Source organism: Poecile atricapillus, chromosome 21 (assembly GCF_030490865.1).
Source record: "Poecile atricapillus isolate bPoeAtr1 chromosome 21, bPoeAtr1.hap1, whole genome shotgun sequence".
NCBI classification, from domain to species: Eukaryota; Metazoa; Chordata; class Aves; order Passeriformes; family Paridae; genus Poecile; species Poecile atricapillus.
In genome coordinates this window covers 3,901,134-3,925,650 of record NC_081269.1, presented here as the reverse complement: position 1 = coordinate 3,925,650, position 24,517 = coordinate 3,901,134, and the positions used below count along the sequence as shown (strand labels likewise).

The 24,517-nt window shown below is 49.6% G+C and overlaps 1 protein-coding gene across 2 annotated transcripts in view; it reads left to right on the top strand.

The window, feature by feature from the left end:
* RPH3AL (rabphilin 3A like (without C2 domains)) overlaps positions 1–20,754 on the top strand; it is a 38,154-nt gene extending 17,400 nt beyond the window's left edge. Inside the window, exons 5-8 of one of the 2 annotated variants that reach the window (XM_058854142.1) lie at positions 4,605–4,785; positions 11,184–11,291; positions 11,829–12,011; positions 17,550–20,754. In XM_058854142.1, the coding sequence (XP_058710125.1) occupies positions 4,605–4,785; positions 11,184–11,291; positions 11,829–12,011; positions 17,550–17,584 (507 nt within the window). In that variant the 3' untranslated portion in view covers positions 17,585–20,754. The remainder of the gene's footprint in view (positions 1–4,604; positions 4,786–11,183; positions 11,292–11,828; positions 12,012–17,549) is intronic. The other variant, XM_058854141.1, reaches the window with a different exon arrangement.
* The last annotated feature ends 3,763 nt before the right edge of the window (positions 20,755–24,517 follow it).

The following is a 24,517-nucleotide window of genomic DNA, read 5'->3' as shown; positions in this document are numbered from 1 at the left end:
GTGTTCCTGCAAGCAAGGGCAGAAGCAAATTCAGCCACGCTCACATCTGCTTTTGAGGGCAGGAATCTCCCTCCCTCCTTCCCTCCTTCCCTGCTCCTTGTGCCTTTCTTGGCTCTGATCTTGGTTCACCTTTGTGCAGACAGAGTGAGGAGGGCTGATGCCCCTGGCTGATGCCCCTGGCTCAGTCCTGCTCCTGTGTGGATCCCACGGGGAGCTCAAGGATGCTGACCCCTGACTGCAGCCAGCTCTGGGTTTGCAGAGAAACCTCCCGGGGAAAGAGGTTCTGGGGCAGAAAGGCAGCAGCTCCTGCAGTGCCAAGGGCTGGTTGCAGCAGCTGTCAGAGCAGCAGAACCTGCCTGGCAGCAGAGCTGGTGGCTAAAAACACAGCTGGAACGATTCCCTGCTGCCAGGCCAGTTCGAGCAGCAGTGCCCACGCTGTATTAGCTGTGCCTGGCCAAAACCTGCCTGTCACCTCCTCACCTGAAGGGGAAAAGGGACCTGCTGGGTTTTGTCAAATCCCTGCCCAGCCCTTTAGGTCTCTGCACAGCCTTATTTTGACTGATAGCACCAGATTCTGCAGAGCACCTTCCTGAATTTCCCCTTTATATATGTTTTTATATATATATATATATCCATAATTAGTGATGGTATCATTGTAATTAAAATCCTCTTGGAAGCATTTGTGCACATTTACATTTGAATTGACACATCCAGAATTGTAGGGATAATTAAAGCAGTTTCCCTGGGGTGGGGAGAGACAGTTGTGTTGTTTTTTTTAAACTCCCTCAAATATGAAAGAGAGTGTCAGCTACCAGGGACCTGTTAAAAGTTTTAATTTCCCCCCTCTGCTTCACTTTCCTTTTCATTCCTTCTCCTTCATTACACAGCATTTTCAAGGCTGGCTGCATTTCTCAGTTTATCACAATAAACCACACAAAGATTTTTGCACCGGAAGCGTGGGGTCGTCTCCTCCCCTTTTGCCCCCAGTGCTTCCCTTTTCACATATCCACTCCTACCACTTGGAACACTGTAAAGCAACACAACTTGGGGTTATTCCTGCCTGGCATGACGATTTCCTGGCAAAACACCCCAGGGATGGAGAGGGGTGTTTATTTTGAGTGACTCTGGATTGAATCGGAGTGATGTGCACCTGTTTGCAATTGAAAGAACTCATCAATAGCCTCTGCCATATTATTTTGGGGGTGGCAGCTAGTAGTTAGACTCAAAATAGTGTCCTCTAGAATAGAGCCATGGGTGGAAAAAAAAAGAGGGCTGATTGAAAGGGGGATGATAAATAGTTGAAGGCTGGCAGCCACCGCAGCTTGAGAAACGTCGGGGTCAGGGGGGAGAGAGATTTTGCTATTCCGGAAACAAAGCTCCGAATGGTAATTTCACTGCCTTTTAATTTCCTTCATCCTCAAGTGCCGAATGTGGGAGTTGACAACAGATTGCTGTAAATAATGTAATTGGAAATCTCTGTGTTATGGGAAGGCAGATGAATGCAAATAACGAGGGTGAGGAGCGCTCGCTCTCCCCGCGCTGCCAGCGGTGTTTGTGGGGTGCCAGGGCTGCAGAGCTGGGACAAAGTGGCTGTGTGGGAATGTGCTGCAAGCAAGGGATGCCAGCGAGGTCCTCCCGGGGTGGCTGCATCTGCAGGTGTCTTTTTCTTCTCTGTAACCTACAGGGAGCTGCTTTACCTTTTGGTATTGCTGGTGTCAGCACGGGAGGCTGAAAGGGGTGGTTTTCCTCTCACCAAGCCCAGATTGCTCTGAAGGAAAGGGCTGAGGGATGGGAACAGCCCCTGCATGGTACAAGCAGGAGGTGGCAGAGCAAAATGTGGCTTTGCAGCAAAGATCATTCCTAAGCATCTCTGTTTAGGGGATGTTTGGTGAGGAGGACCCTGGGGAGGCTGGGAGTCATTGTTATGCTTCCCTCAGTTGTGATCCATGTCTTTATCAGCAAGGCCTCATGTTTTCCCGTTCAGGAGCTTGTTTTAGCACTTGTACACTCAGGGAAGTTTGAGCAGCAGCGTGAGTCTCACCAGGGCCCAGTGATTCTCTGTTAGGTCCCATTTCCAGGCTCGATAAAATCCCCATCTGCTTCTGCATGTGTCACTCCATAGCTGCAATGATGGCTTGATGCAACGTTAATGGGAATATTATCAGGGTTAGAAAAGGCATTTATCTGTCATGGCCACGGCTGTCCCTCTCCCTGGTGACATTCCAGCTCCTACCCAAGCTCAGACTGCCGTGGGGAACAAATTTCACCTTAATGTGAACTGGTGGGAGTAACATCCTCCCTTCCTGTAAACTCCTGCTAATAAACAGGAATCTCATTCTCAAGGCTCTGCTACAGATGTATTAATTTAAAATCAAGCAAAAGCTTTGCTGTCAGGCCACTCTGGCCATCAATCAAATGCCATCAATAGCAGTCAGCAATATCGACCAGTTTTGATCCAAGGATGCTCCCACTGCCCCAGAGCAGGATGTGATCCATGGTCCTTTGGGATGGGCTGTGCTGCAAACCTGGAGGGGCAGAGGGACTGAATCCATCCAGGGGAGAGCATCTTGCTGCAGCTATTTTAGAGCTGATTTCAAAACAATTTCACTGCTGCCATAATAGGACCAAACTCTATTAGAAGCACCAATTTAAAGGGAATATATATGCAGAGAATCTGTTTTATATTAGTATTACCACATCAGAGCTGGGTGTGTTATGTCATTAACTCTTTCTGTAACGACTTGCTTTGGGGTAGTGAGAAACCTGGGGGTGCCCAGCCTTTGTTCCAGCCATCCATGCTGTGTCTGATTGGTTTTATGGTGTGTCTAAATTGGAGCTCGCCTGAAGATAATAGGTCTCTCCAGTGCTTCAAATTAAATTACAGATGTTGCAAGGTCTGTTCAGAGAGTGGCTGTACCAGAGGGCTGTTTCCTCCCCAGCAGTTTATCCAGGGAAGGTGTGTGTGCACCAGAACCCCAGTGTGTGTCAGGGATGGGCAGTTTCCAGCCCTGTCCCTGTTCTCCTGCTGATCCCTGTGGGTGCAGCTGCTCCCAAAACCTCCAGCCTTCCTCAGGGAGACCTGGGCTTGGCCAGCCTGCAGCTCCTGCATGGGCCATGTGTGCCTGAGCTGCAGAGGGGCTGAGCTCTGTGCAGAGGTGTCTGTCCCACACTTCAAAAATCTGCTGCATTTCAAAAATCTGGTCCCAATTCTCGGAGAGCAGATCCTGTTCCTGCAGGGTCCCTGTGCTGCACTGCCATGTGCTGTTTGACACGCTGTGCCAACTGCTGTGCAGCCCCCACGTGCCAGCAGAAGGGACAGAAGGAGCTGTGTCAGCCTGTGCCTTGGCTGCCTGGGTCACTCTGGCTCCTGGCACAGTGGAGAAGGAGCTGCTGAGATGTCCTGCCTGCCAAAACCCCCTCTGCAGAAGAACAACTTGCTGTCTTGGGAAATTGGCTTCCCAGCTTTATTGCCTGGGTGGCAGACTCAGCCTCCTGCTGGGTGGTGCACGTTGTGTAGCTGTAGGATGCTCTCACCTCCTGCTTTGCTGATCCTGCTGCGATGCACGAGCCTCCCCCTTGCACATGTGCTGGGTCACAGCAGTGCTCTGCTTTCTTCTGCTGAGTGCTCTTTTGTTTAAAAAAAACCACATTACCAGGTCCCCCTCTGAATTCAGATTGCCTGAACTTGGCTTTCAGGACCTCAGACACAGAGATCTGAGCTCTCTCTGTTGGTGGCTCTGGGCTGGGAACCATCAGTGCAGTGGTGCTGCTGGTGTCCTGCTTTTGTAGAGCAGCTCCTGAATGTCAGGGGTTGTTGCTGCCCTCTGCTTTGATTAAGCTCTAAAGGCAAATTGCAAATGTATTGCTGCAATTAGGGATATCTGCATCTGCGCCCACTGCCATCATGATGAAACTGTGAAAAATGCTTTGGGACCTTGGAGTGGAAACGCTGATGGTCTCCTCCACTCTGAGCAGAAGCACAAGAAGTAAAAAATTATATTTTTACTACTATATTAACTTATTTTTGCCCGGTGTCTTTAGCTCATTATCAGGCTGCTGGAAGGCACACAAGAATTAGGTTTGTAAGAGGCCATTTCTCCTTGTCTGAGCTGCCACCCCTCTCCCTTCCCCTGGCTTACAGCAGGCTTTATATTAAATATACTTAATAGAGTGCCTTCATCATAAGCTGCATTAAAGCTAAATTGGAGAGGAGAGGCTGTTCTTACAGCAGATATTACAGTTTAGTGCTCGAGGTCCATTTCCTGCTGCAGGTTCTGGTTATTTGAGCGTTCTTGTTCTGGGGTTTTCAAGCTCGTTACACGATCTGGCTTGGCCTGAATTGCTCTGTGAGATGAGCACTGAGGCAGCACTTCTGCCATCACCTTCTGCTCCTCCTTCAATCTGTACCTGCTGCTTCTTCACAGCTGGGATTTTTTAGTTGTGGAAGGAGGACCGAGATGAATCTGAGCTGACAGGGGCTAGGGAGGAATTTGGGATGGGAGGGAGCGGCTGGGCCGAGCTTGGTGGGGAGCTCATTTTGCAGGGGCTGTTGCTCTCTTGCTGTAAAAACCCAGCTGAAGATGTCCTGGCTGTGTCTCTGGCAGGTCTGGAAGAGGTCTGGAGCGTGGTTCTACAAAGGGCTGCCCAAGTACATCGTGCCTTTGAAGAGCAGCAGCAGCAGCAAGCCCCTGGAGCTGCAGCCCCAGCCCTGGCAGGGCGAGGCGGCCGTGCCGGAGCCGGAGAGCGTCGGGAGCAGCCGCTCCTTCACCTGGGCCAGGGGAAGAGGTTGGTTGTCCCACCCAGGAACCAGGTGGGAGAAGGACCTGGCTTCTCCCATTGCTGGCAGGATCCCAACAATCAGGGGAGGTTCTCTGTTAGAGGTGTTACCCTGCAGGGTGGGGTGTGTTCCTCACATGGAGGTTGGAGGTTTACGGTGGTTTTGTGAGGATTCACTGATATTTAAGTGCACATTGGTGGCCCAGATTAGTCCCAGTCCTCCTGGACTGCCCATCCTTGAGTCCCTGCTTTCCTCCATTGCTTGCAGGCCTCACCCCCACTGTTTTTCTGGGATGAGCATGGAGCAGACACTTGCCTGCAGTCACAGCCTGAAGAGCTGTTCCTGCTGGACTCCAGGGATTGTGCCACTGGTGGACATCACTGTGCAGCCAAGGCTGGCCCAAGGCTGGTCTCCCTCCCTCCCTCCTTGGGGCTATTGCTCCTTTCTTCTGCTGCTCTCAGTTCACTGTGAGCTGAGTTAGAAAGTGCTCTGCCAGCATGCAAGTGCTGCAGAATCAGAGCCACTGCCAGTCTGCTTGGATTTCCTTTCCCTCTGTGTGGGTTGGCAGAACTGTCTGGCCTCTCCCCTCCTGGTTTTTGCTGTTAGATCCCCTCAGCTGGAGAAGACCTCTGGAATGAACCAGTTGCATGCACTCTTCCACTTACCAGACGTGCAGGGGGAAATCATCTTTTAATAAAGAAACCTCAGGAGACTTGGGTTTACAAACCTTCTCTTCAGGGCCCAGCTAAGAAAGCACTCCCAGCCCTACTCTAACTTTCGTAATTAAAGACAAATTAGATCAACAATAGATGGTTGTGTTTCCCTCCAGGAGATGCTTGGAAGGAGTTGTCTTAGTAGAGGGACTGATTGATGAGGTTGTTTTTTGTTCACATGATAGAGAAAACATTAAGAGTTGGAGCTGTTGAGGCCAGACCTGGCCTGCTGCTTAGTTCAGCTTTTCAGCTGAGTTCTCTTTTTTGGAGGCTTCCCCATAAATACAGGCAGGAGCAGCAAAGGAGCAGGGGGAGGACAGCAAAGTGACCTTTGGTAGGCTTTGATGTGGGTGGTGAGCTGCCTTTGTCCCTGCCCTCTGATGTTTGTCAGGCTGCTGTTTTATGGGTTGGGTAATATGAATTTATGGCTTTATTTGCCGGTGCTTTCTTTCCCTGTTGCCCTTCTCTGTGAGGCTGCCTGTCCTCTGGACAGCTTTCAGTGGGCACTGAGGGCTGTAATTCATCTCTGGAGCTGGGAGCTTGTGCATCTCCCCCCTCCTTTTACCTCTTTTGAAGGTGCCAGTGCTGGGACTCCTGCTGTTTGTCATCCCCCAGCTCTGCCGTGTGCAGGGCAGCCTCCTTCCCCTGTGGAGATGATATTGCCACTGTGAATCTGCAGCTGGAGCTGGGCTGAGCTCTCCAAGGCAGCCTGGTTCCCCCTGCCTGGCTGGTATCATTTGTCAGCTCACACCTTGTACATCCTCACGCAGACACATCCTTGCAGAACGCCGGTGCTGGTTTGGCAGGATGTTCCTGGGAATGAGCTCTGGCACTGAACATGCCTGCCTCTGACAGCCTGCTCTCCATGGGCTTTTCCAGCCCTCTCCAGCCCCTCTGCTCAGCTCTGATGTGCTTGTGAAAAAATGAGCTTCACATATTTTTATATAGAATTTAAAGTGTAATAAAAAGACAATTAGGAGATAAAAATAAAGTATACAGATATGGCTGGGTGTCTCTGCATCCTGCCAAGAGAGCACACCTTACTAACAAAGGATTGTCCCTTAAAAACAGAACCCTACTACATATCCATAAATTCTCATACATACTCAGACATTCTTCTTAGGATTTTTGATGTTCCTCTAGTTTTTTCCTTGCCCCCTTCCCAGTAAATCAATCTTCTTGGCTCCACCGAGTTTCACGTTCTCTGATACCAGAAGTGCAATAAATTCCACCCCCAGAGCTCTGGTCACTGCTGTCCTCATCTGGATAAGATAATCCAAGAATGGAGGGGGGTCTCTAACCATCTTTTTCAGTCTTTGGGTTATACAAACAAAAGTAGTTTTTGTTTTAATACTATGCCATAGCTCAACATATTTGTATATTATACCACTATTTCTAAGTTTCATCAATAACAGAAATAGAAGGAACCATATTAATATAACCAAGTTTTCTGACCTTATACACATAACATTCATTTTAATATTTGCAAAAAGCCAGCAATATAATATGTATCTATAACATGCTGAAGGAGCCATCTCTGAGCTCTTTGGGGATTCAAGTCAGGTGTGGCCAACACAGTCCCTGGGCATCCTCCACACCAGGAGCTGAGATGGAACAAACCTTGAGTTTCCCTTTTTCCCCCTCAAAAGCAGAGGATCAGTGTCAGAACCTGGGCATTTTCTCCCACTGCAGGAGGGTGGAAGGCAGCAGGACCAAGGGAGGGTGGGAATGTGCCCCAAGGAAGAAAAGCCAACCCCACCAGACAGAAGTTTTATTTTTGCACACTCGGTATTTCTCCTGTGCTCACTGACACTGGGATTTGCTGGTGCCTTTAGTTTTTCTGTTATAAACAAGCAGTTGCCATGGGAACCCTGCTATTAGTTAAGGCACCAATGTATTGTCAGGAGGAGAATAGCAGCAATATTTCTTTTGCTGGGCAGCAGCTCTGCTCCATGTGCTGGAATGTGTGTGGGATTCTGTGCTGGGTCAGGGGGTGGGAGCAAGAGCAGCAGGGCTTTCCTACTTCCAAGCTATGAGTTCTGCAGGAAAAACGTGGAAAACAGCTGGGTGGAAAATAGAAGTGTGATCCCCGAGCTGCTGCACTGTTTGGCAGGAAGGCTGCCTGCTGCTGTGCTTGGAGGGGGGATTTTCCTGGGGGAAAATCTGGGGGATTTTCCTGTTCCATCCGTGTTGCCAAGCAGTGGGATGTGCCAGAGGCACGGGAGCAGCAGCTGGGCAGGGGGATGCAGGGGGTTTGTCCTGTGTCTGTGGGCTGGAGGCCAAATCCCTGAGGGATGGGGCAGAGGGGGATGTGCTGGGGAAGGTCAAGAACTCTGCAGGCCACCAAAAGGGACATTGAACTCGCCAGCTTTGCAGTGACAAAGCTGCAACTTGTGCTGCTCCTGAAAAGGACAAGGGTTGGGTCCAGTCACCTCTTCCTTCTTGGAGCACCCCTGGCTGTGATCTGGCACAGGAGCTGCCCTCAATGGGTCCCTGGGCTGGAATAATCCTCATTTTCTCTCCCTTTCCCACCTGCAGTGACCAGGAGCTGTTCCACCCCTGCTCCATGTGTTTGCCAAAAATCTGGGTGCTGCAGGGCAGCCCTGCTGAGGGATTTTGCTCCTCCTGGGGCTGTGTTGGAGCTGTGATTCCCACGTGCTTTTGCTGTGTTTTTGACAGCTGCAGGATGTGCCAAGCTCTGTGTGTGCCAGGCTGGGCCCTGCCCTGCGCTGGCAGCGCCAGGGAGCTCGGATGGCTCTTCCTGTGCCAGAAACACACATTTAATAACAGATCCCAGCCCCAGCCAAGTGTTCCTTCCCCTTGGCCTCAGCACAGCCTCCTCACGTCCTGGTTTGCCTCTGGGGATAAGTGCAGCCAGTTGTGTTTCACCATTCCCTGTGGATCTCTGATGCCTCTGGCTTGGGGTTGAACCTCGTGTGGAGGGACCCTGGGCTCTGCCAGCAGCTGCAGGGCTCCAGGCTCTCAGTGAGTGACCCATTCCCTGGGGAAATACTGCTTTTCTAGCAGGTTTTATCTCAGCAGATTTTATTTTATGAGCTATTTTTTTCAGTCAGCTGGAGATAGGGATAAATCTGTTCCGTTCTCTGGAAGAACAGCTGCCCAACGACTCTTATTGATATATCAGCAACTGCTGGAACACCAGATTTAATACTTCTGGGCTCTGGAAAGGTCTGGGAGCTTTGGATGAAGGATTACCTGAAAGGGAGACTTTGGTGCAGTGAGTAAAATACACTCTCATTGGCAGCAGAGGAAATGAGAGCAGACAGGGCTGGTCCTGTGGTGCGAGTGCCTTCGAGTCATTAATATTTTCCCTCTCTTGTGCTGGTTCTCTCTGAGCTGCTGAATGGCAGGAGGACAGGCAGCTAAAGTCACCTCCACTGATTCACTGGGGCCTTCTCCAAATAAATCCTGGCTCCCAGCATTTTCAGAGGATTCATGGAGGAAGGAGCTGTTCTAAAGTAATGGATTTTATGAATCCAGGAGAGCAAAAAGAACAAAAACCAAAATAACAGATGATGACCAAGTGGAACAGGACTTCATTTTCTGAGAGAATTGAGCAATAAGATGGTCAGAATGAATCTTACAGCTGAGATTTGGACTGTATAGGAAAAAAAAAAACCCCACTCTGGTGTGTATGGATTGTTTTGAACAGTGTTTATGTACAAGTTCCCTCCTCTCCCAGGGAGTTATGGGGTAGTAATGAAGATGTTTATTAGACAAACCTTTGCTTTGAGGACTCTTAGCCAGCATTGCAGCTCCCCAGCTTGTAAAGGGGCCTTTTTCCCTTCCCCAGCCCCTTTCCCTGCAGGGAAAGGCTGTGCAGGGTGTGTGTGAGGAGCTGCCTGCCAGGGCAACTTCAATAATGCCTTGCAATAACACTGGCAGCCAACTTTAATATCTTCAGGGATGTTAGCATTACTTTAGGTATTCACTTCTCTTTTTTTAAAATGAAATATTTTGTGTAGTACAGATTGCTGCCTTGAATACAGGAGTGCCTGCAGAGGTGCTTGGCAGGAATATTTGACAGCTCCTGCTCTGTGCAAGGGGAAGGATTCCCAAGCTCCTGCCCTGGGGAGTGCTGAAGGGTTTGGGCTGACACAGAGAGGTGAAGTGACAGCTCTGTGTTACCCCGTGGTTGTCACCACGTCCCTCTCTGGGGCTGGGCACTGTGAGTAACACGGCGTGGGGGCAGCGTGGTTTGTTCAGAGAAAATCACTTCTCACAGGGATGTGAGCTTCTAGAGATGTCCTGATGGATCTAAAAAAATAATCATCAGGGCTTCCTCTTCCTGCAGGAGAGGCTGTAGGTTGCAGTGTTGTCTACTTTACATCTCTCATGGGCTGATTTTGTACTTTTTCCCAGTTGTGACCTGCTGTTTGAAGTGGCTGCTGAGCTGCCAGGAGAGCTGGAATCTGCCTGCTCACATGGAGAAGTGCTTTAGGTGCAATCCCTCAAACAAAAGACAGATTTTTTTCCCATTACCTTCCTTCATCAGCCCCACCATTTCTGTTCTGGGATCAAACCATCACAAAAACCCAGGAATTGGGAAAAACACCTTTCTCATTTTCCCCAGAGCAGCTGGCAGTCAAGTTATCTTTTACACCAGTATAAGCAGGAGAGGTGTTTGCATAATTGCATGGAAAAGTGGAAAGAACCTGCCAGTTTGGGAAGCTGTGTCTGGCAAAATGAGACTCCTTCAGCTCTTTTGGAAAATATGGGGAGTGGAAAGCAGCAGGAAGAGAGCCAGGATTCAGGGGAAAGAAAACCACAGAGAAAAAAAAGCTTTGGAACAGGAGAACAGTCTCTTGGAGGAAAAGGAGTGACCCTTGCCTTTGGAGCTGTGGGGATGCAGGGGTAACACAGTTTGCTGAAGGGGATGATTTGATGTGCTCAGGATTTGTCTGGTGTTTTCCTCTTAGATCCTGGAGGCCCTGCCACACTTGAAATGCAGCTTGGAGGGAAACAAGGATATCAGGAACACACCTGGTATCTTTGGAACACTCCTTTTATCCCATTCTGCTGTGGGGTTTTAATGCATATTCATATTTTTCCAAGAAGTATTTTGCATGGCTACACCCTGAATCCACTTTTTTAGAGCATGAAAGAGATTTTATTTCTCTTTATCACATTTTTATTTGGGCTGGGGTTTCTCCTTCTGCAGGCAGTCAGTGTTTATAGCAGCCTGGGCCTCATCATCTGTTTCCTGGAGGTTATCTAGCTTTGCACTGACAGGACATTGCCCTAACATCCAAAATTCTTCTTGACCTATGCCTAAAACTTTCTTAGCAGGAGAAAAAGAAAAAGACACAGCAAAAGCATATAACACATAGCATTCATCTTAATACTTGCGAAAGCAAATATCACAATATGGATTTATAACAGGAGAGGAGCACTGGTGGTGTCTGCACCTGCTGCAGGTGCTGGCACGGCTGGAGTTTGTGCAGTGCAGTTATAAATCACCTGCAAAAAGCAAAAGCACATCACGCTGGAGAGGAAGAGAGAACAGCTGCAGGGGAACTGCAGGTAGGGTCTCCTCTGGAGAGGGGGAACGTGAGCAGCGAGTCAGCGTTTGTTCCTGTTTTATTTGGATCCATCTGGCACCTCTTTGGGAAGTGTTATGAACATTGTGAATAACTGTCTCTCTCCTCTCCTCCCCCTGATCTCTCCTGCAGTGGTTTCCAGCGACAGCGACTCAGAGCTCAGCTCCTCCAGCCTGGATGACAAACCCATCCCTGTGGGGTCAAAAGGCTCTCAAGAGAGAAAGCTCCAAGCAGGAATGGGTGAGGAGCTGCAGTTCCTTGTGGCTGGAGGGTGGGAAGTGTCAAGTGCTTGAATGTTTGGCTCTTGGCTCGGCTGCTCTCCTCCCTTCTTGGCTGTGGCTGTGCCAGGTGAGGCTCCCAGCTGGGACAGGTGACTCACCTTGTTCTGGCTGCTGATGCTGAGAGATGCCTTAAAAAAGAGCAAAATCCTCACTTGTGTTGATTATGAAGTTTTTATTAAGGAAGAGGAATATTGAACAGAATGAAACAAAGAAATAGTCAATAATAACCTCGCTGGGATTTCTCCCTGGGTCATCCCATGGTCTGCAGCATTCCAGGCTCTGCCCTTGCAGCTGGGAGCTGCTCCTGGCAGCCCATCCCTGGCCAGCTCCTCACTCCTGGCTCTGCAGCACTACAGTCACTGCTGTTTTCTGGGAGCAGAGCACAAGAACCGGGGGTGACCCTGCTCCCGAGGGCTCCTGGCTGGAGCTGGGACGTTCCTGCTCCTTTAGGATCCAGCTCTGTGTCTACAGCAGCATCTCTGTCCTGTCCCTGCAGCACCCACAAAGGGACCCAGCCAGGCCATGAGCAGAGCCCTGGGGGTCCCCCAGTCCCCCCCAGTGTCGGGGAGCCCCAGCAGCCTGGGCAGTGAGCAGGGGGCCGAGCTCAGCCCCACGGAGAGCGGCCACAGTGACCAAGGCTGGGACAAGCGCGACAGCGACGCCGGCACCGGCACCCCTGGTAAGCTCCACAGGCACATCCCTGTGCCTCCATCCCTGCTTTTTGGGGCTGAATTCCCTGGAAGCACAGCTTTCCCTGGGGCACACAGAGCTGTAGCCCTGGGATCTCTTCCCCCCCACGCTTCTTTTTTGTATTGGCAGATGCTGTGACGGTGTCACACCTTCTTCCCTGAATGCAAAACCTTTTCTGCAACATGAGTAATCGTCTGGGGTGGGAGCTGCCTGCACCCACGGCCAGGAGCACTCAGAGCATGGGGCTGGGGCCCTGCAGAGCCCTGGAGCTCCTCTATGTCCTGCAGAGCCAGCAGAACACCTTGAGCTTCTCCTGAAGCAAAGCAGCCCAGCAGCAGCTTTATGCGACTGAGTAACATTTTTCCTGAAGTAAGGTGGCTCTTAAAGCCAAGCATGGCTCTTCCCAGAACTCTGCAGTGCAGAAGAAAGACACTTTTCCCCCCTCAGAAACCTGAGAACGATTAAGTGACTGGGAAAGCAGAGGCTGCTATCACACCTGAAGCAGCTGAAAGAGATGCAAATGTGTTCTCTCTGCAGTTCCCACTAATTTAGTCACTAACCCCTCAAGTTATCATCCAGCACTGCTCCCTCCTGAGCATTCCTGCTCTCTGAACTGCTTCTCCTGTTGTTCCTGAGCCTGCTTGGTGCTGGGCATGTTGAGGCATAAATTGGATTAGAGAGAGCAGGTTCATTCTTCAGTTCCACATGGAGTCGTGGTCGCCCTCCCCACGCTTCCTGCTAGGAACAGGCAGCACAAAATTGTTCCTCTGCTCTTCCCTCCTTCCCCAGCTTTCAGAGATTTGCAGTTTTCTTTTAGTTTTTCACCAGGTAAAATAAACAAGTGATTCTTCTGCTCTTCTTCCTTCCTCCCCCTGGATTAGAGCCTGCCCTGGACTGGGTGGTTTATTTTAAGCTGCAGTTGTGTGTGTGGAATTAGAGAGGCTGAATTCCTGTTGTGGGTTGGCTGTGAAGAAGAGCTGCAGGTTGTCCTGTGGGGTTGGAATGGGTGTTGGTGGATAGCAGGTGACCCTTTGGGTGCTGCCTCTGATGGATGGATCCACTCCTGGACAATGTGTTTGTACTCAGCATTTTGGAGCTTCTCTGCCTGCTCTTTGAGCCAAACTGCTGCCTGGCCATGACACTGCAAACACTATTTCAGAGGCAAAAAAAAGGAAAAAAAAAAAAAACCAAAAACCTTTTTCCTGCTAAAAACTCCATATGCAAAGCTTGGCACAAGGGGTCAAACCTTTCCAGTGGGATCTCCCCATGTAGGTGGAGGAGAGCTAAAATGACAGGCAGCATGGGCAGATATTAAAAAAAAAGGAAAACTGTGGCAGTCTCCTGAGCCCAGTTAAAGCTGGCCCTGAGATGTAGAGAGGATCCTGCTAAGGAAAAGGTTAAGCCAGGTTGGCTGCCTAGGGAGTTTCTGTAAAGATCTTTATTATGTCTGAGGTCATTTATTTCTCAGTGTTCCTGCAGAAGGGGCTGATTTGTTCAGACAAGAGCCCTGGTACAGGAGCTTCGTGGCCTCCCAAATCCAGAGGAGGGAGGCAGGAAATCAGCAGTGAGTGCTTCAGTACTTTGGGTGCCCCTCTGCCAACAAACAGAGGCTGCTCTTGCTGTTGATGTATTTAAAGAGTGATGGAGGTGATGGGTGCTGGATGTCAGGGCTGGCAGAACTTTTCCCAGCCTCTCCCTGCCTGTGGGACAGCCCCTGAGCTCTGCCCTGCCCCAAAAGCAGAGCAAGGGACAAAGATCTTTCCTCATTTCCATTGCTGATCCTCAGCTGCAGAATGGGGCTGCTAAAAGATGATTTTCAGTGGTTCCTCTGCAAGGCTCTGCACCTTTAGAACACCATGTCATGAGCAATTTTTGCTTCATATTATCACCTCAGGTGTTGTTCCACCGGTGACTTTCTTTGCGCTTCTTTTTCTCACCTTTGCTCGAACTCCAGCTTTGCAAGAGCTCTCCAGCATCCTGAAATCCCAGGCCACCTCCAGAACAGGGAACTGGGGAGTGCTGCTGCAAAATCAGCTGCTCTCCCAGCCTTTCACAGCTCTTCCAGCCCGAAGGCCAAGCCAGCAGCAGGGTGGTGGCCAAGGGAAAACGAGGAGCTATTAAGGAGATGTTGGAGGTTTCCAGTGCGCTGCTCCAGCTCCGGCTGGGGTTTGCTGAGGCAGATAATGAAGCCTGGAGTTTGTCATAAAATGACTCATTGTCAGAGCTGTGTTGGGATTTAGGCAACCTCAGCCCATGAGCCAAAGTTTCAGAAGAATGGTGAGTTGAGAGGCTGCCAATTTTATTATTTTTTAATTATTTTTTTTTTTACCACCTGCTCTCAAAGCCTTTCAAAAGCACCTTTTTCTGAGGGGCTGGTGTTCCTTCTGCTTCTGAAGCTCCAGCTCCTGGAGGTGCCTGCTCTGACGTGATAGCTTTCAAGAGGAAGGTCACACACTCATTTTCCTGAAGAATGTTTTATCCTAAAGAAAATTAAATTTGCACATATGGAAGAAGCACAATCTTCCTTTTTCCTCTTACTTACTCCCAGCTAGGGCAGGTGACTCACCTTGTTCTGGCTGCACAGCTGATGCTGAGAGATGCCTTAAAAAAGAGCAAAATCCTCACTTGTATTGATTATGACGTTTTTATTAAGGGGAATATTAAACAGAATGAAACAAAGAAATAATCAATATCTTACAGTGGTTTTCATTAGCCTAGGGAGAGCTTTTAATGGCAGTAACAAATCCGAGCTTGGGACTGCTGCAGGGGGTAAATTAAGGAAAAGTCATCTCCCCTCAGATCAGGTTCTGCTTTGATGGGTGCCAGGTTCTCAGCATCTTCTGAGGGCCTTGTCCCAGGAATGGCTGAGTCCTGTTCCATGAGCAGCTTGCTGCTGGGGAGTGCTGAGCGAGCCTGGCATGGGCTGTGGGGCTGGAGAAAGCTCTGATTGCTGCTGGAGTCAGGTTTGAGAGGCAGCCATGAGAGGGAGTGCAAATCACAGCCTCCCCATCTCTGCCTGGCTGCCAATGTGTTGTCTAAATCATTAATACTTAAAGGCTGATGCAGCAGCTGGCACTTAAACAGAGCCACGTTAAACAGGGCTGGGAGCTGAGAGAGGATGGCTCTGCCTGCTGAGGGGGGTTAGAAATGTCCTGGTTTGCAATTCCAGAGTGAGACCTGCTGGACAGATCCCCAGATGTCACCAGGACCAGCCTGAAGCCTTCTCCTGCTTCTCTTGGGTACCTCCTTTTAGCTGCTTTGTGCTGGGAGAGGCTGAGCAGAACTGAGGGAGATGGACAGGGAATGTTGCTTCCAGCTCTCTTAATTTGGGGAGATTTATGCCCTGTCTTTCAGGAACTGACTGGATTTAGAAATGAGGTGGTGTCTCTGTGGGCTCAGTGCCTCCCTGGCTGGGGTAGGCATCCACTTTTGCTCATAAATATTCAAACTGTTAATATATGAGCCAGGCAGAGCCATTCAGCATTATTTCCATGGCAGGAAATTCTCTGGGCATCTTTGAAGTTAAAGCATTAACTTCTATTTTCCCTTCCATTCTGCTTCTCAGATGTCTGCTTTGCTCCCTCAGGGACGATGAGGAGGTAACATTTTGCTTCAGTGGGTCTGGCTACTCCATTCCATATTGAAAGGAAAAAAAAAATTGTCCTAACAGTAATTAGGCTCCAAATGTGGTAGTAATTTCTTTAATGACTTGCTTCATGGCAGTCTTTGGGGAGTTGACTTTTGTTTTCCTGTGCTTGGTGAGAAAGTTGCTTGAATGTTCTCAGACTTGTCCCTTGTTTGTGTGAGCCAGTGTGGATTTCCAGGGCTGGTTTTGCAGCAGGATAGAAGAGGTGGAAAATCCCTGCTCTTCCTCCCTCTGCCTGCATTTAGGGCACAGTTTGGGAAGGACAGAGGGATCAGATATGAAGGAAAGACCCTCACCCACACCCAGCCTCTCCCATCCAAGCCTCTGCTTCCTTCACTGGCTGCCTCATCAAATTTTGGACACTGCTTTTTATCCCCTTTTGCTCAGAGCTTGCTGGGATTGAGTTTTCCTGCTGCCAAAGAGGATAAGTTGTCTGTCTTCCCCAAAGTGAAAAAACTGAATTGTGCCTTCATGGCTGAGGAGCTTTGAGCTGTCTCTGCCTCCTCATATCCACAGAGCACCGAGTGGTCCTGCTGTACTTATAAATAAAACATAGCTTTGGGTAGTGGCAGCGTTAGGAAATGATTCAAGGTTTGCATTCCAGATACAATGCTTTTGTAAATATGAACCTCTGGAGAAGCCTGTGCCCCCTTCCATGTTTGAGGGAATTAAAATATTTTCATCCTCGAGTGGTAGAAGCAAAACATTTTCAGCTCTTTCAAGCCTGCCTTGAAGTTAAGTGAATAAAGGCTCGAGTAACTAAAAAATAAATTACTTTCACTATTCCTGTAATTCTTTATGGAGTTTTAAATTGAAGGCTTCTTCCTTCAAAATAGAGGGATGACAAAGATTCATTCTCTCGGCTCTTTCACTCAATATATCAGGAAACAAGTCTGCTGCTGAGGATGAAACTCCTATTTTTGTGCCTTCTTTCCCATTGCAGAGGTCTGTGCTCTGGTCTTTGATCAAACAGCCTGTCTGGCCTCCTGTCCCCACCTCCTCAGACTTATTCTGTGCCCTCTGCAATGCATTCACTCCAGCTCCCAGCTTTCCATTCAGCATTTTGCACAAAGCACCAAGGGCAGGAGTTGATGTCATCTCTGCAAACAAAGCAGGAAAGAAAGAGCAGGAGAAGTCAGTAAGATAGAAGTGAAAAGCCTGGATTTTGGAGCCTTTGTAAACACATGGAGAGGTTTTATGGCTGGGGAGGTTATCTTTTAACAGGGATGTCAGGCAGCAGCTGCTGGGAGGAATTTTCCTCAGGACTCCTCGTGCCTTGAGCAGCTCACGCTGTGATTCCCTGTCCTTCCTCCAAGAGGAGGAGCAGTGGGAGCAGCGTGTCCCAGCAGAGCCTGACTTTGGCCAGGGGGGCCAAAGGGATCAGCTCAGGTTTGTTCAGCCAGCAGGAGAGCAGAGCAGAGCAGAGCAGAGCAGAGCAGAGCAGAGCAGAGCAGAGCAGAGCAGAGCTGTCCTGTGCCCATCCCCAGCCGTGGGCAGGGACCATGTCCTGCTGTGGCTCCTGGCCATGGCCCAGGCACATGGAGAGCAGGGAGATCTCATGGCAGATCTGCTCTGTCACCCCTCAGAGCTGAGCTTTGGCTTCCTCACTGACCTGGGGGACAGGTACTGAGGGACCAGTTCTAGCAGCACAACTCCTCATTTCTCCTTCTTTCCACATTTCCTTCCCCTGTCTTTTCTTCCTTTAATCAAGTCTAATGGGCCCTGACTGCTGGACTAATGATGCATGGATGTTCTCTTTATTATTTTTAGGAAGCTCTTAAAATGGCACTGAGCACGCAAAAACAACGTAAAATAACTTTGTGGAGCCTGTTCCCTTCACTGCTTTCCAAACAAAACTTTGCTCTTTTGTTTATTTTGAAGGCAAACGACGAGTCCACACCAGAACACGGCTCTGATGGAGGGGAAGAGGAAGCTGCTTTTTCCTGGATCCAGCACTCCCATTCCTTAGGTTTCACTCCAGACAGGAACTGCTGCTGGTGGTGACTTTGTGATGCCGGCTCTTCCATGGGCACTGGCGACACGGTGACACCTGGGCCAGCAGCTGCCTGTCCTCTGTGCACCCCAGCACAGCCTGGGGCTGGGGCTGGCACGTGGCTCCCACGGGGAAGGTGCTCCTGGTGTTTCCTTGTTCTGGCTGGAGTGAGCTTGGTGGGGCATCAGGAACCAGCTGGTGAAGTTGTTCTCCCCTTCCCTCTCTCTGCTCAGGGCAAATAAACGCTCCAAGGAGTTTGCTGTGATTTTTTCACTCCTCTTGGCTGTGCACTGGCTCCTGTGAGGGGTCAGGGGAGATTTGTGTTTGCTGCAGCTCCTGGGGGGAGCACACCCCCAGCCCAGCTGGCTGCCTGTGGGTACCCAAATTGGATAAAAGCTTTTAAATTACTTTATCTTGTAAAGCTCTGCAGATTGCCCTCCCACGTGCACACCTTACATGAGCAAGGGCCTTTCTTTTGCCTTTTTCCTGGAAGTCTTGAGCATCTGGTTGACTGTGGTGGTGTCATCATGAGTCAGGCTGTTGAAAACTCTGTGCTCTGGTCCTGCTTATTCTCCAGGACGGACCATTTCCCTCCTAACGCCTGACAGATGAGAAAAATCAAATTACCTCACATCTCTAGAGCAATTAGATCTTTGAAGACCTGAACAAAATCCACACTGGGCTGGTAGGAGACTGTGGATTTTATTAAATGCTCTGAAGCTGACCTGTCTATTATGAAGAAACAAAGGATTCCAAAAAGTTCCCTCTGAAATCATGGCATTGAAGGCAATTTGTGCCCATTAATGTCAGCCTTTCCCCTCGGTTATTACTCCTTTGTTCTGTTTTCCTTTGCACTGGGCACTTTGTGTGCATGTAGTGTGTGTTCTTACAAATGGCTGCAGTATGAAGATAAATGAGGTTGGGTGCTGGAACACTCTGGCAGAAGATCGGAAATCAATCCCTGACTTGCTTTTTAAATGAACATGGCCCACCAGAGGACCATTCCCTTTCTGCTTTCCCAGTTAATGTGCTGTGGCAGGTTACTGGTGAAATGCTTCCAACGCTTCCTCTGTGATCTGTTCCTGCCCTTTTACAAATGAAAACAAAACCTTTGGGCCCTTTGGGCTCCCTGAGGTGGCAGAAAAAGAAATCACTGGACATGGGGCCCGCACCATTGGTGTTGGTCGTTCTCTGCTGAGGGATATTTTATGTGATTTTTATTTTATCTGTTGTTAACCTGGCCATTAAGCTCCATCTCTGGAATGGGCAAGGCCAAAACTATCAGCAGCATCTGAAAAAGTAACTCCAGCTGTCAGCTTTTGCTGAAATACTGGTGTGGTTTCAGAGCTGCTGCTTCTGAGAGCTGTAGGGTCTTCAATTTCCAGAGTGTTTAGGCACCAAAACCAGTTCTGCTTTGCCTTGAAGCTTTTGACAGTCCAAGTGAGGTTTGTCGTGCTCGTTACTGCAGCACCTCAGACAGCCTGGCCTGCCAGCCAAAGTTAATTCTACAGCAGAAGGAAAAAGACTTTTAGGAACTGACTCTGTTTTCTTTAAACCTGTTACTTTCTCATCACTGAGTTGGAAAAAGCTTTGAAAATGGGGGGTGTCATTTGTAACTCTCCCTGAGTCCCTTGTGCTGCTCTCCTGGGCAGTGCAGGCGGGTCAGTCGTTCCTCAGTCCCACACTGTGGAACAGGAGCCTGGGAATCCTTGCTGTGCCACTGACAGGCACCAGCTTCATTTTTAACTGAGGCCAGCTTTAATAAAACACTCTCAGAGATAAATCTGACATTGCTCAGTGAGAATGGAAACTTTTCTTTCTTACCTCTATATTTTAACTCCATGGGCTAATTCCACCTGAGTTCGAACCAGAATTGTTCAATCAGCTGTGGAAAGACTGGGATTGAGGGAAGGATCTCCTGGACAATGTGATACAGGCACAGCTGAATAAGGAATATCTGCAGCTCTGTGCATTGTTTTATTTTGAAGACCATTTTTCCCTTTGTGGTGATTCTCTTGGTTTTGCTCTTTGGTTGTTGGAATCTTGTAAAACCTGTACCTGTCTTTTGAGCTGGTTCAGAAGGGCTCAGTGAATGTGCTCAGTCTGCTCTGGTCATTTGTGTTTATTATTTTCTTGTTCTCGTCTCCACCCCTCACAACTTTTATGTGGTGTTTTACTACTGGAAACAATAAAGCTTTTGCTCAGTAACAACTTCTGCACATGAGTAAAAAGGTTTTTTTGTAGATACTCTCCAAATCCTCCAGCAAGGCAAGACAATAAGGCAGCCAGTGGAATTGTGATTCATGTGGCTGGAGTTTAATTGAATCCTGCACTTCAAAGTCACCTTTTGTCTCGTCCCCTCCTCTGCCTCGTGCTGGCAGGGGCACAGCCTCAGCCCCTCCGTGAAGGTTTTCCACACTGCAACCACGACTCACAAAGCAGCACCAATTGTCCTTTTGTCAAGTGCAGTCCCCACAGCCTCCCGAGGCTCTCTGACAATCAGGGTCCATTAAACTTGGCCCACAGAGGAGTATCTCTGTGTCTCCTCATTGTTTGCAGAGCTCTCACAGCCCTGGCTGCTCCTGTTCCCTCAGCACTCAGCCTCAAGGTTTCAAATAGCTTTTTAATCTGTTCTTGCTTTTCCCCCGTTCTAAAAGTGCCTCGGTAATTGCTGTTGGGATTGTTCTGCTGGGGAGCTGCCATCGTTCCAAGGATGGAGTGTGTCAAGGACTGAGCAGCTCTCCTGTTGTTGCTTCCTCTCTCCGCTTGCCATGACAACAGCTGGGAGAGTCGGCTGTGGGATCTCAGAGTCAGGAACGCTCTCTGTGGATTGCTGAGCTCCCCTGCTTGGCTTTCACAGTTGTGTTTTGGGAGGGGAGGGCAGCGAGAGCGACCTGCTGGTGTTTGGGCAACGTGGTTCTGAGTCTGGGCAGTCAGCAGGAGTGCTTGGACAGTGACACAGAATGGCAAATAACCCCTGGAGTTCATTTTTGAAATGAAACTTGGCAGCAGTTCCTCCCCGAAGTTGTTTCCTCTGGGGGAGAGGGCTGGTGGCAGCAGTGTCTCACCAGCTCAACCTCTCCCTTTGCTTCCTCCCATCTCTCTTCCTCTTCACCTCGGAGACTGCTCTCCCTCCTCCTGCAGGTGGGTGGGATGGACACAGAGTTCAGGGAAGTTTTTTGGGTGGGCTGATGCTGCACTCACCTAATGAGACTTTCAGCAGGTGATGGGGCAGCACCCTGTGGGAATCCTTCACCTCTGTTAGCAGCACATCCAGGTGGTGCTGGAATTGCACAAGATGAGGATCTTGCCTTTACTCCATGGCAGAGCAGACAGGAACACCATGCCACCTGTCACCTCTCCCATTTATTATCAGTTTCTACCAATTTATTAGATATAATTTATTATCATTTATTGTTTATGGCTTGCTGCTGATCAGAGCCTTATCAGGAGAGGGGTGCTGGCAGAGACACCTTCCCCCCTGAGTGTGACTGAATTCTGATTTCAGAGCTGACAAATTACCACAGGGCTGTGGCTGCTTTTAGTTATTTGCAATTATACAAATTTCTGTTTCAGCTGTCCCATTCCATGGGAGCAGCCCCTGAGGTGTGGGAGCTGCCCTGGTCTCGGGTTTTGGGACTGGATTTGGGATGTGGGTGGAAAGATCACACCTCTGAGACTGGTCCTAACAACCCTGCACTGCTGCTGGCTGTTTCAGAGACTCACCCTCAAAAGAATCCCCAGACTGATCCATTCCCAGCCCCTGGGACAGCAGCTGGATCACCCAGAGCAGCTGAGCCCAGCATTCTTTATTTCTAAACTGGTGAAGCTGAGCCCAAGGAACCAAGAAAACCTCAGTGAACAGCTGAGCCCCACGGTGGGAGAGCAGGGGCAGGAGGAGCAGCCATGGGACAGACCTTCATCTTCAAATGGCACTCATGCAAAATTAAACCCCTCCAAGCAATCACACCGTGGCCATTCAAATGGTGCCTTGGAGGAGAGAAAAATAAACTGAGAAATGCAAATTAGGGATGTAAATCTTCCAGGCTGTGTCTGGGAGGTACCTGTTTAATTAGCATCATTGAGCAGCCTTGATGTGGTAAGTGCTAAGGAGGAAACTTGCCAAATTTCCCCAGTTTTGATAGCAGGTGACTTGGGTTCTGTTTGAATTTCCACCCTGTGATTGTTTTTCTGTACTTGCCAGAGTTGCTGTGCTGCCTGTACCATGAGGAATTTGCTCTTGTGTCCTGGGTATCTTGGCATCGAATTTATTCCTGTGATAAATATGAATATCCCCATGAGGGAGCAGGGTAGGGAGTTCCTGAGCCTCTGTTTCTCCCTCACCACTGCCTATCCCAGCTCTCTGCTGCTAACTGGTGCCACACAAATATTTTCAACACCAGTAATGTTTGTGAGTTGTTGGATGCTTGGCCTGGGAATTGCAGGTGAGACTTCCCCGAGGTGCTGCTGGATCCCCCAGGCACTGCCTTGCCAGGTTTGCATCCCTCTGGCAGGCTGCTGCTGCTTCTCAGATCGCTGTTCCTGACCTGTCACCGTGGGAGACGGTGGGATTAGGATGATGGAGTGCTGGAGAGGATAAACAATAATGATGCTACACCCAAACAAAGCCTTTCGCTCCCCTCCTTTCTTTTTCTGTCAGTTCCCCATTCAAGCTTAATAAGATCAGTACAGATAATTTCTGTATTCGTGCAAAACATCATTTTCCCTCCTGTGCTTTGCCAGCTGCACTGCGGTTGGGAAGGCAAATCCACACTTTCTCCTGCATGGTTCTGAATGGGTGCATCTGTTCCTCAAAGATAGGGAAAGGAGGGTGAAAGGGCTGGAAAGGGAGAGAAGAAATCAGATGCAGCCTGGTACATTCCCTCTGTGGAGAGGGAAGTGTGCAGGAGTCAGATTTTTGCAGCACAGGCTCAGTCCTGATGTATTTTGGAGGTGGGTGAGCGTGTGGGAGAGGCAGAAAAGGGGTTTTGCTCTATGGGATGCCCCATTGTGATCAAGGTCTGTGCCTGGGGCTGGTCCTGTTCCTCCCTGGCTGGAACTCACACCTGCCTTGCTCCTGTCCTGTGCAGAATTCATTCCCTGGGCTTTCTTTCCTCCCTCCTTCCTCTTTCCCCCGCTGGAGAGGAAGGGGTTGGATTTTCTCCTGTTATCTGGTGTGTCCAGCTGCGAGCCACACCGGCAGCCTGGGGCTGATCAAACCCTCTGGTGGCCTCCACCCAGCATCCCATGGACATTTCCAGTGCTCTGCCCAAGCCCAGACCCCAGCAGTGATGCTCCAGCACCTCCCCTCCTCCTGCTGCCACCGTCTTGGGCTCTCCCCTCATTGCCTGAGACACGGAGCCATCGCCAGGCACCTGCAGTTGGCTTTGGCACCTAGTGGCACCATCAGCTGAAACGTGTTCTTCCTGCAGAACAGGAGTTTTTCAGCCAGAGATTCTGGTGATGTCCCCTCTTTTTGAGGTGAGAGTCCCCCCGAGCCCTCTGCTGGGTTTGTTCTTGTTTCTCAGGTGGGTTGTGGGTCCAGAAGTTTTCAGATATGGGAACAGCTTTGGAGTGAAATATTGAAATATGATGCACTCCACTTAAAACAAGGGTAAGAGATTCCCAGAGGGTCTTGACATGGCTTTTACGAGTGAAAACATGCCCATTTAACAGCCTGAGTGGCTGAATCAGAGATGTGCTAAATGCCAGGCTTTGAAGCTGTGCAGGGAGGGGAGAAGGTGCTGGATGGGGGTCAGGCTGCCTTCCTCACCTTCCTCAGAACAGAGCTGGGCTCCCAATCCAATCCCCCAGGCTTGGATTCACCCAAGTGAGCAGTTTCTTAACGCTCCTTTCTTTTCTCTGCAGTTCCTTCGGGAGGGAAAGCAGTGGGTGTGGGTTGGTTTGGGTGAGCAGACCCTGAAAACACCATTTGAGCTTTTATTGATGTGGCAGCATCACTGTGTGCACCAGAAAAGGGGACAGAAGGCTGCTCCAGCTCTCAGCATCCCAGGAGAAACTTCCAGTGAGCTCCCTGCACAATTTGCTGCTCTCCTTGCTGCTGATGGGTTCAGGTAAGTTTAATCCCAAGGGCACTTTGGGGTTTTTAGCTCTTTGCATCTTGCAGGCCAGCACTCAGAGATAAATCCCTTTAATTTGCAGATCTTTCAGTGGCAGTGAGGCTTGTGGAAAATGGTTTGGACACCCCTGGGCTGCTCCTGCTGTCTGTTTTCATGGCAGCCTTTGGAAGGAGCCAGCAGCAGTTTTTGGGGCTGGAGATAACCTGGGAGCGAGTGTGCAGCTCCTGGTCCCTCCCAAATCAGAATTCCCAGGGTTGTGAAGGGATTTGGTGAGGAAAACTCTCGGGGACAAGCAGCCAGGCAGCTGCCACCTCTCACCCTGTGATTTTGAGGGTGGGTTTGCAGGATTTTGTGCTCAGATATTACTGCACTCCTTGAATGCTGGAGCAGGTTCTGCTCTGGAGCCCAGCAGGGGAAACTGCTGATTCTTACAGCCCTATAAACCTGATGTTACCACCAAATTGTTGTAACGCTGCTTTAAGGGATTTTTGCCTTTCCATGGTTGCAGAGTCTGTATTTCTACGCTAAGAAATCAAGAATCAAATAATTGGATCTCCCTCCCCCTTCCTATAAAATCAAGCAATTGAATCAAAGAGCTGGTGACTTGAAAAGACAGAGAAAGGAGTTCATTTTGGGCTGCCTTTATTGGCCTCTTAAATTCTGAGCTTTTCAGCCTGCTGGGAGTGTTCTATCGATCCCTTTTCACAGCTGTGAGCAGGATGGGCTCAAGTGCCCCTTTTCCTGGGACCTGGGAGGCAGCAAGAGTTTGTGGGAAG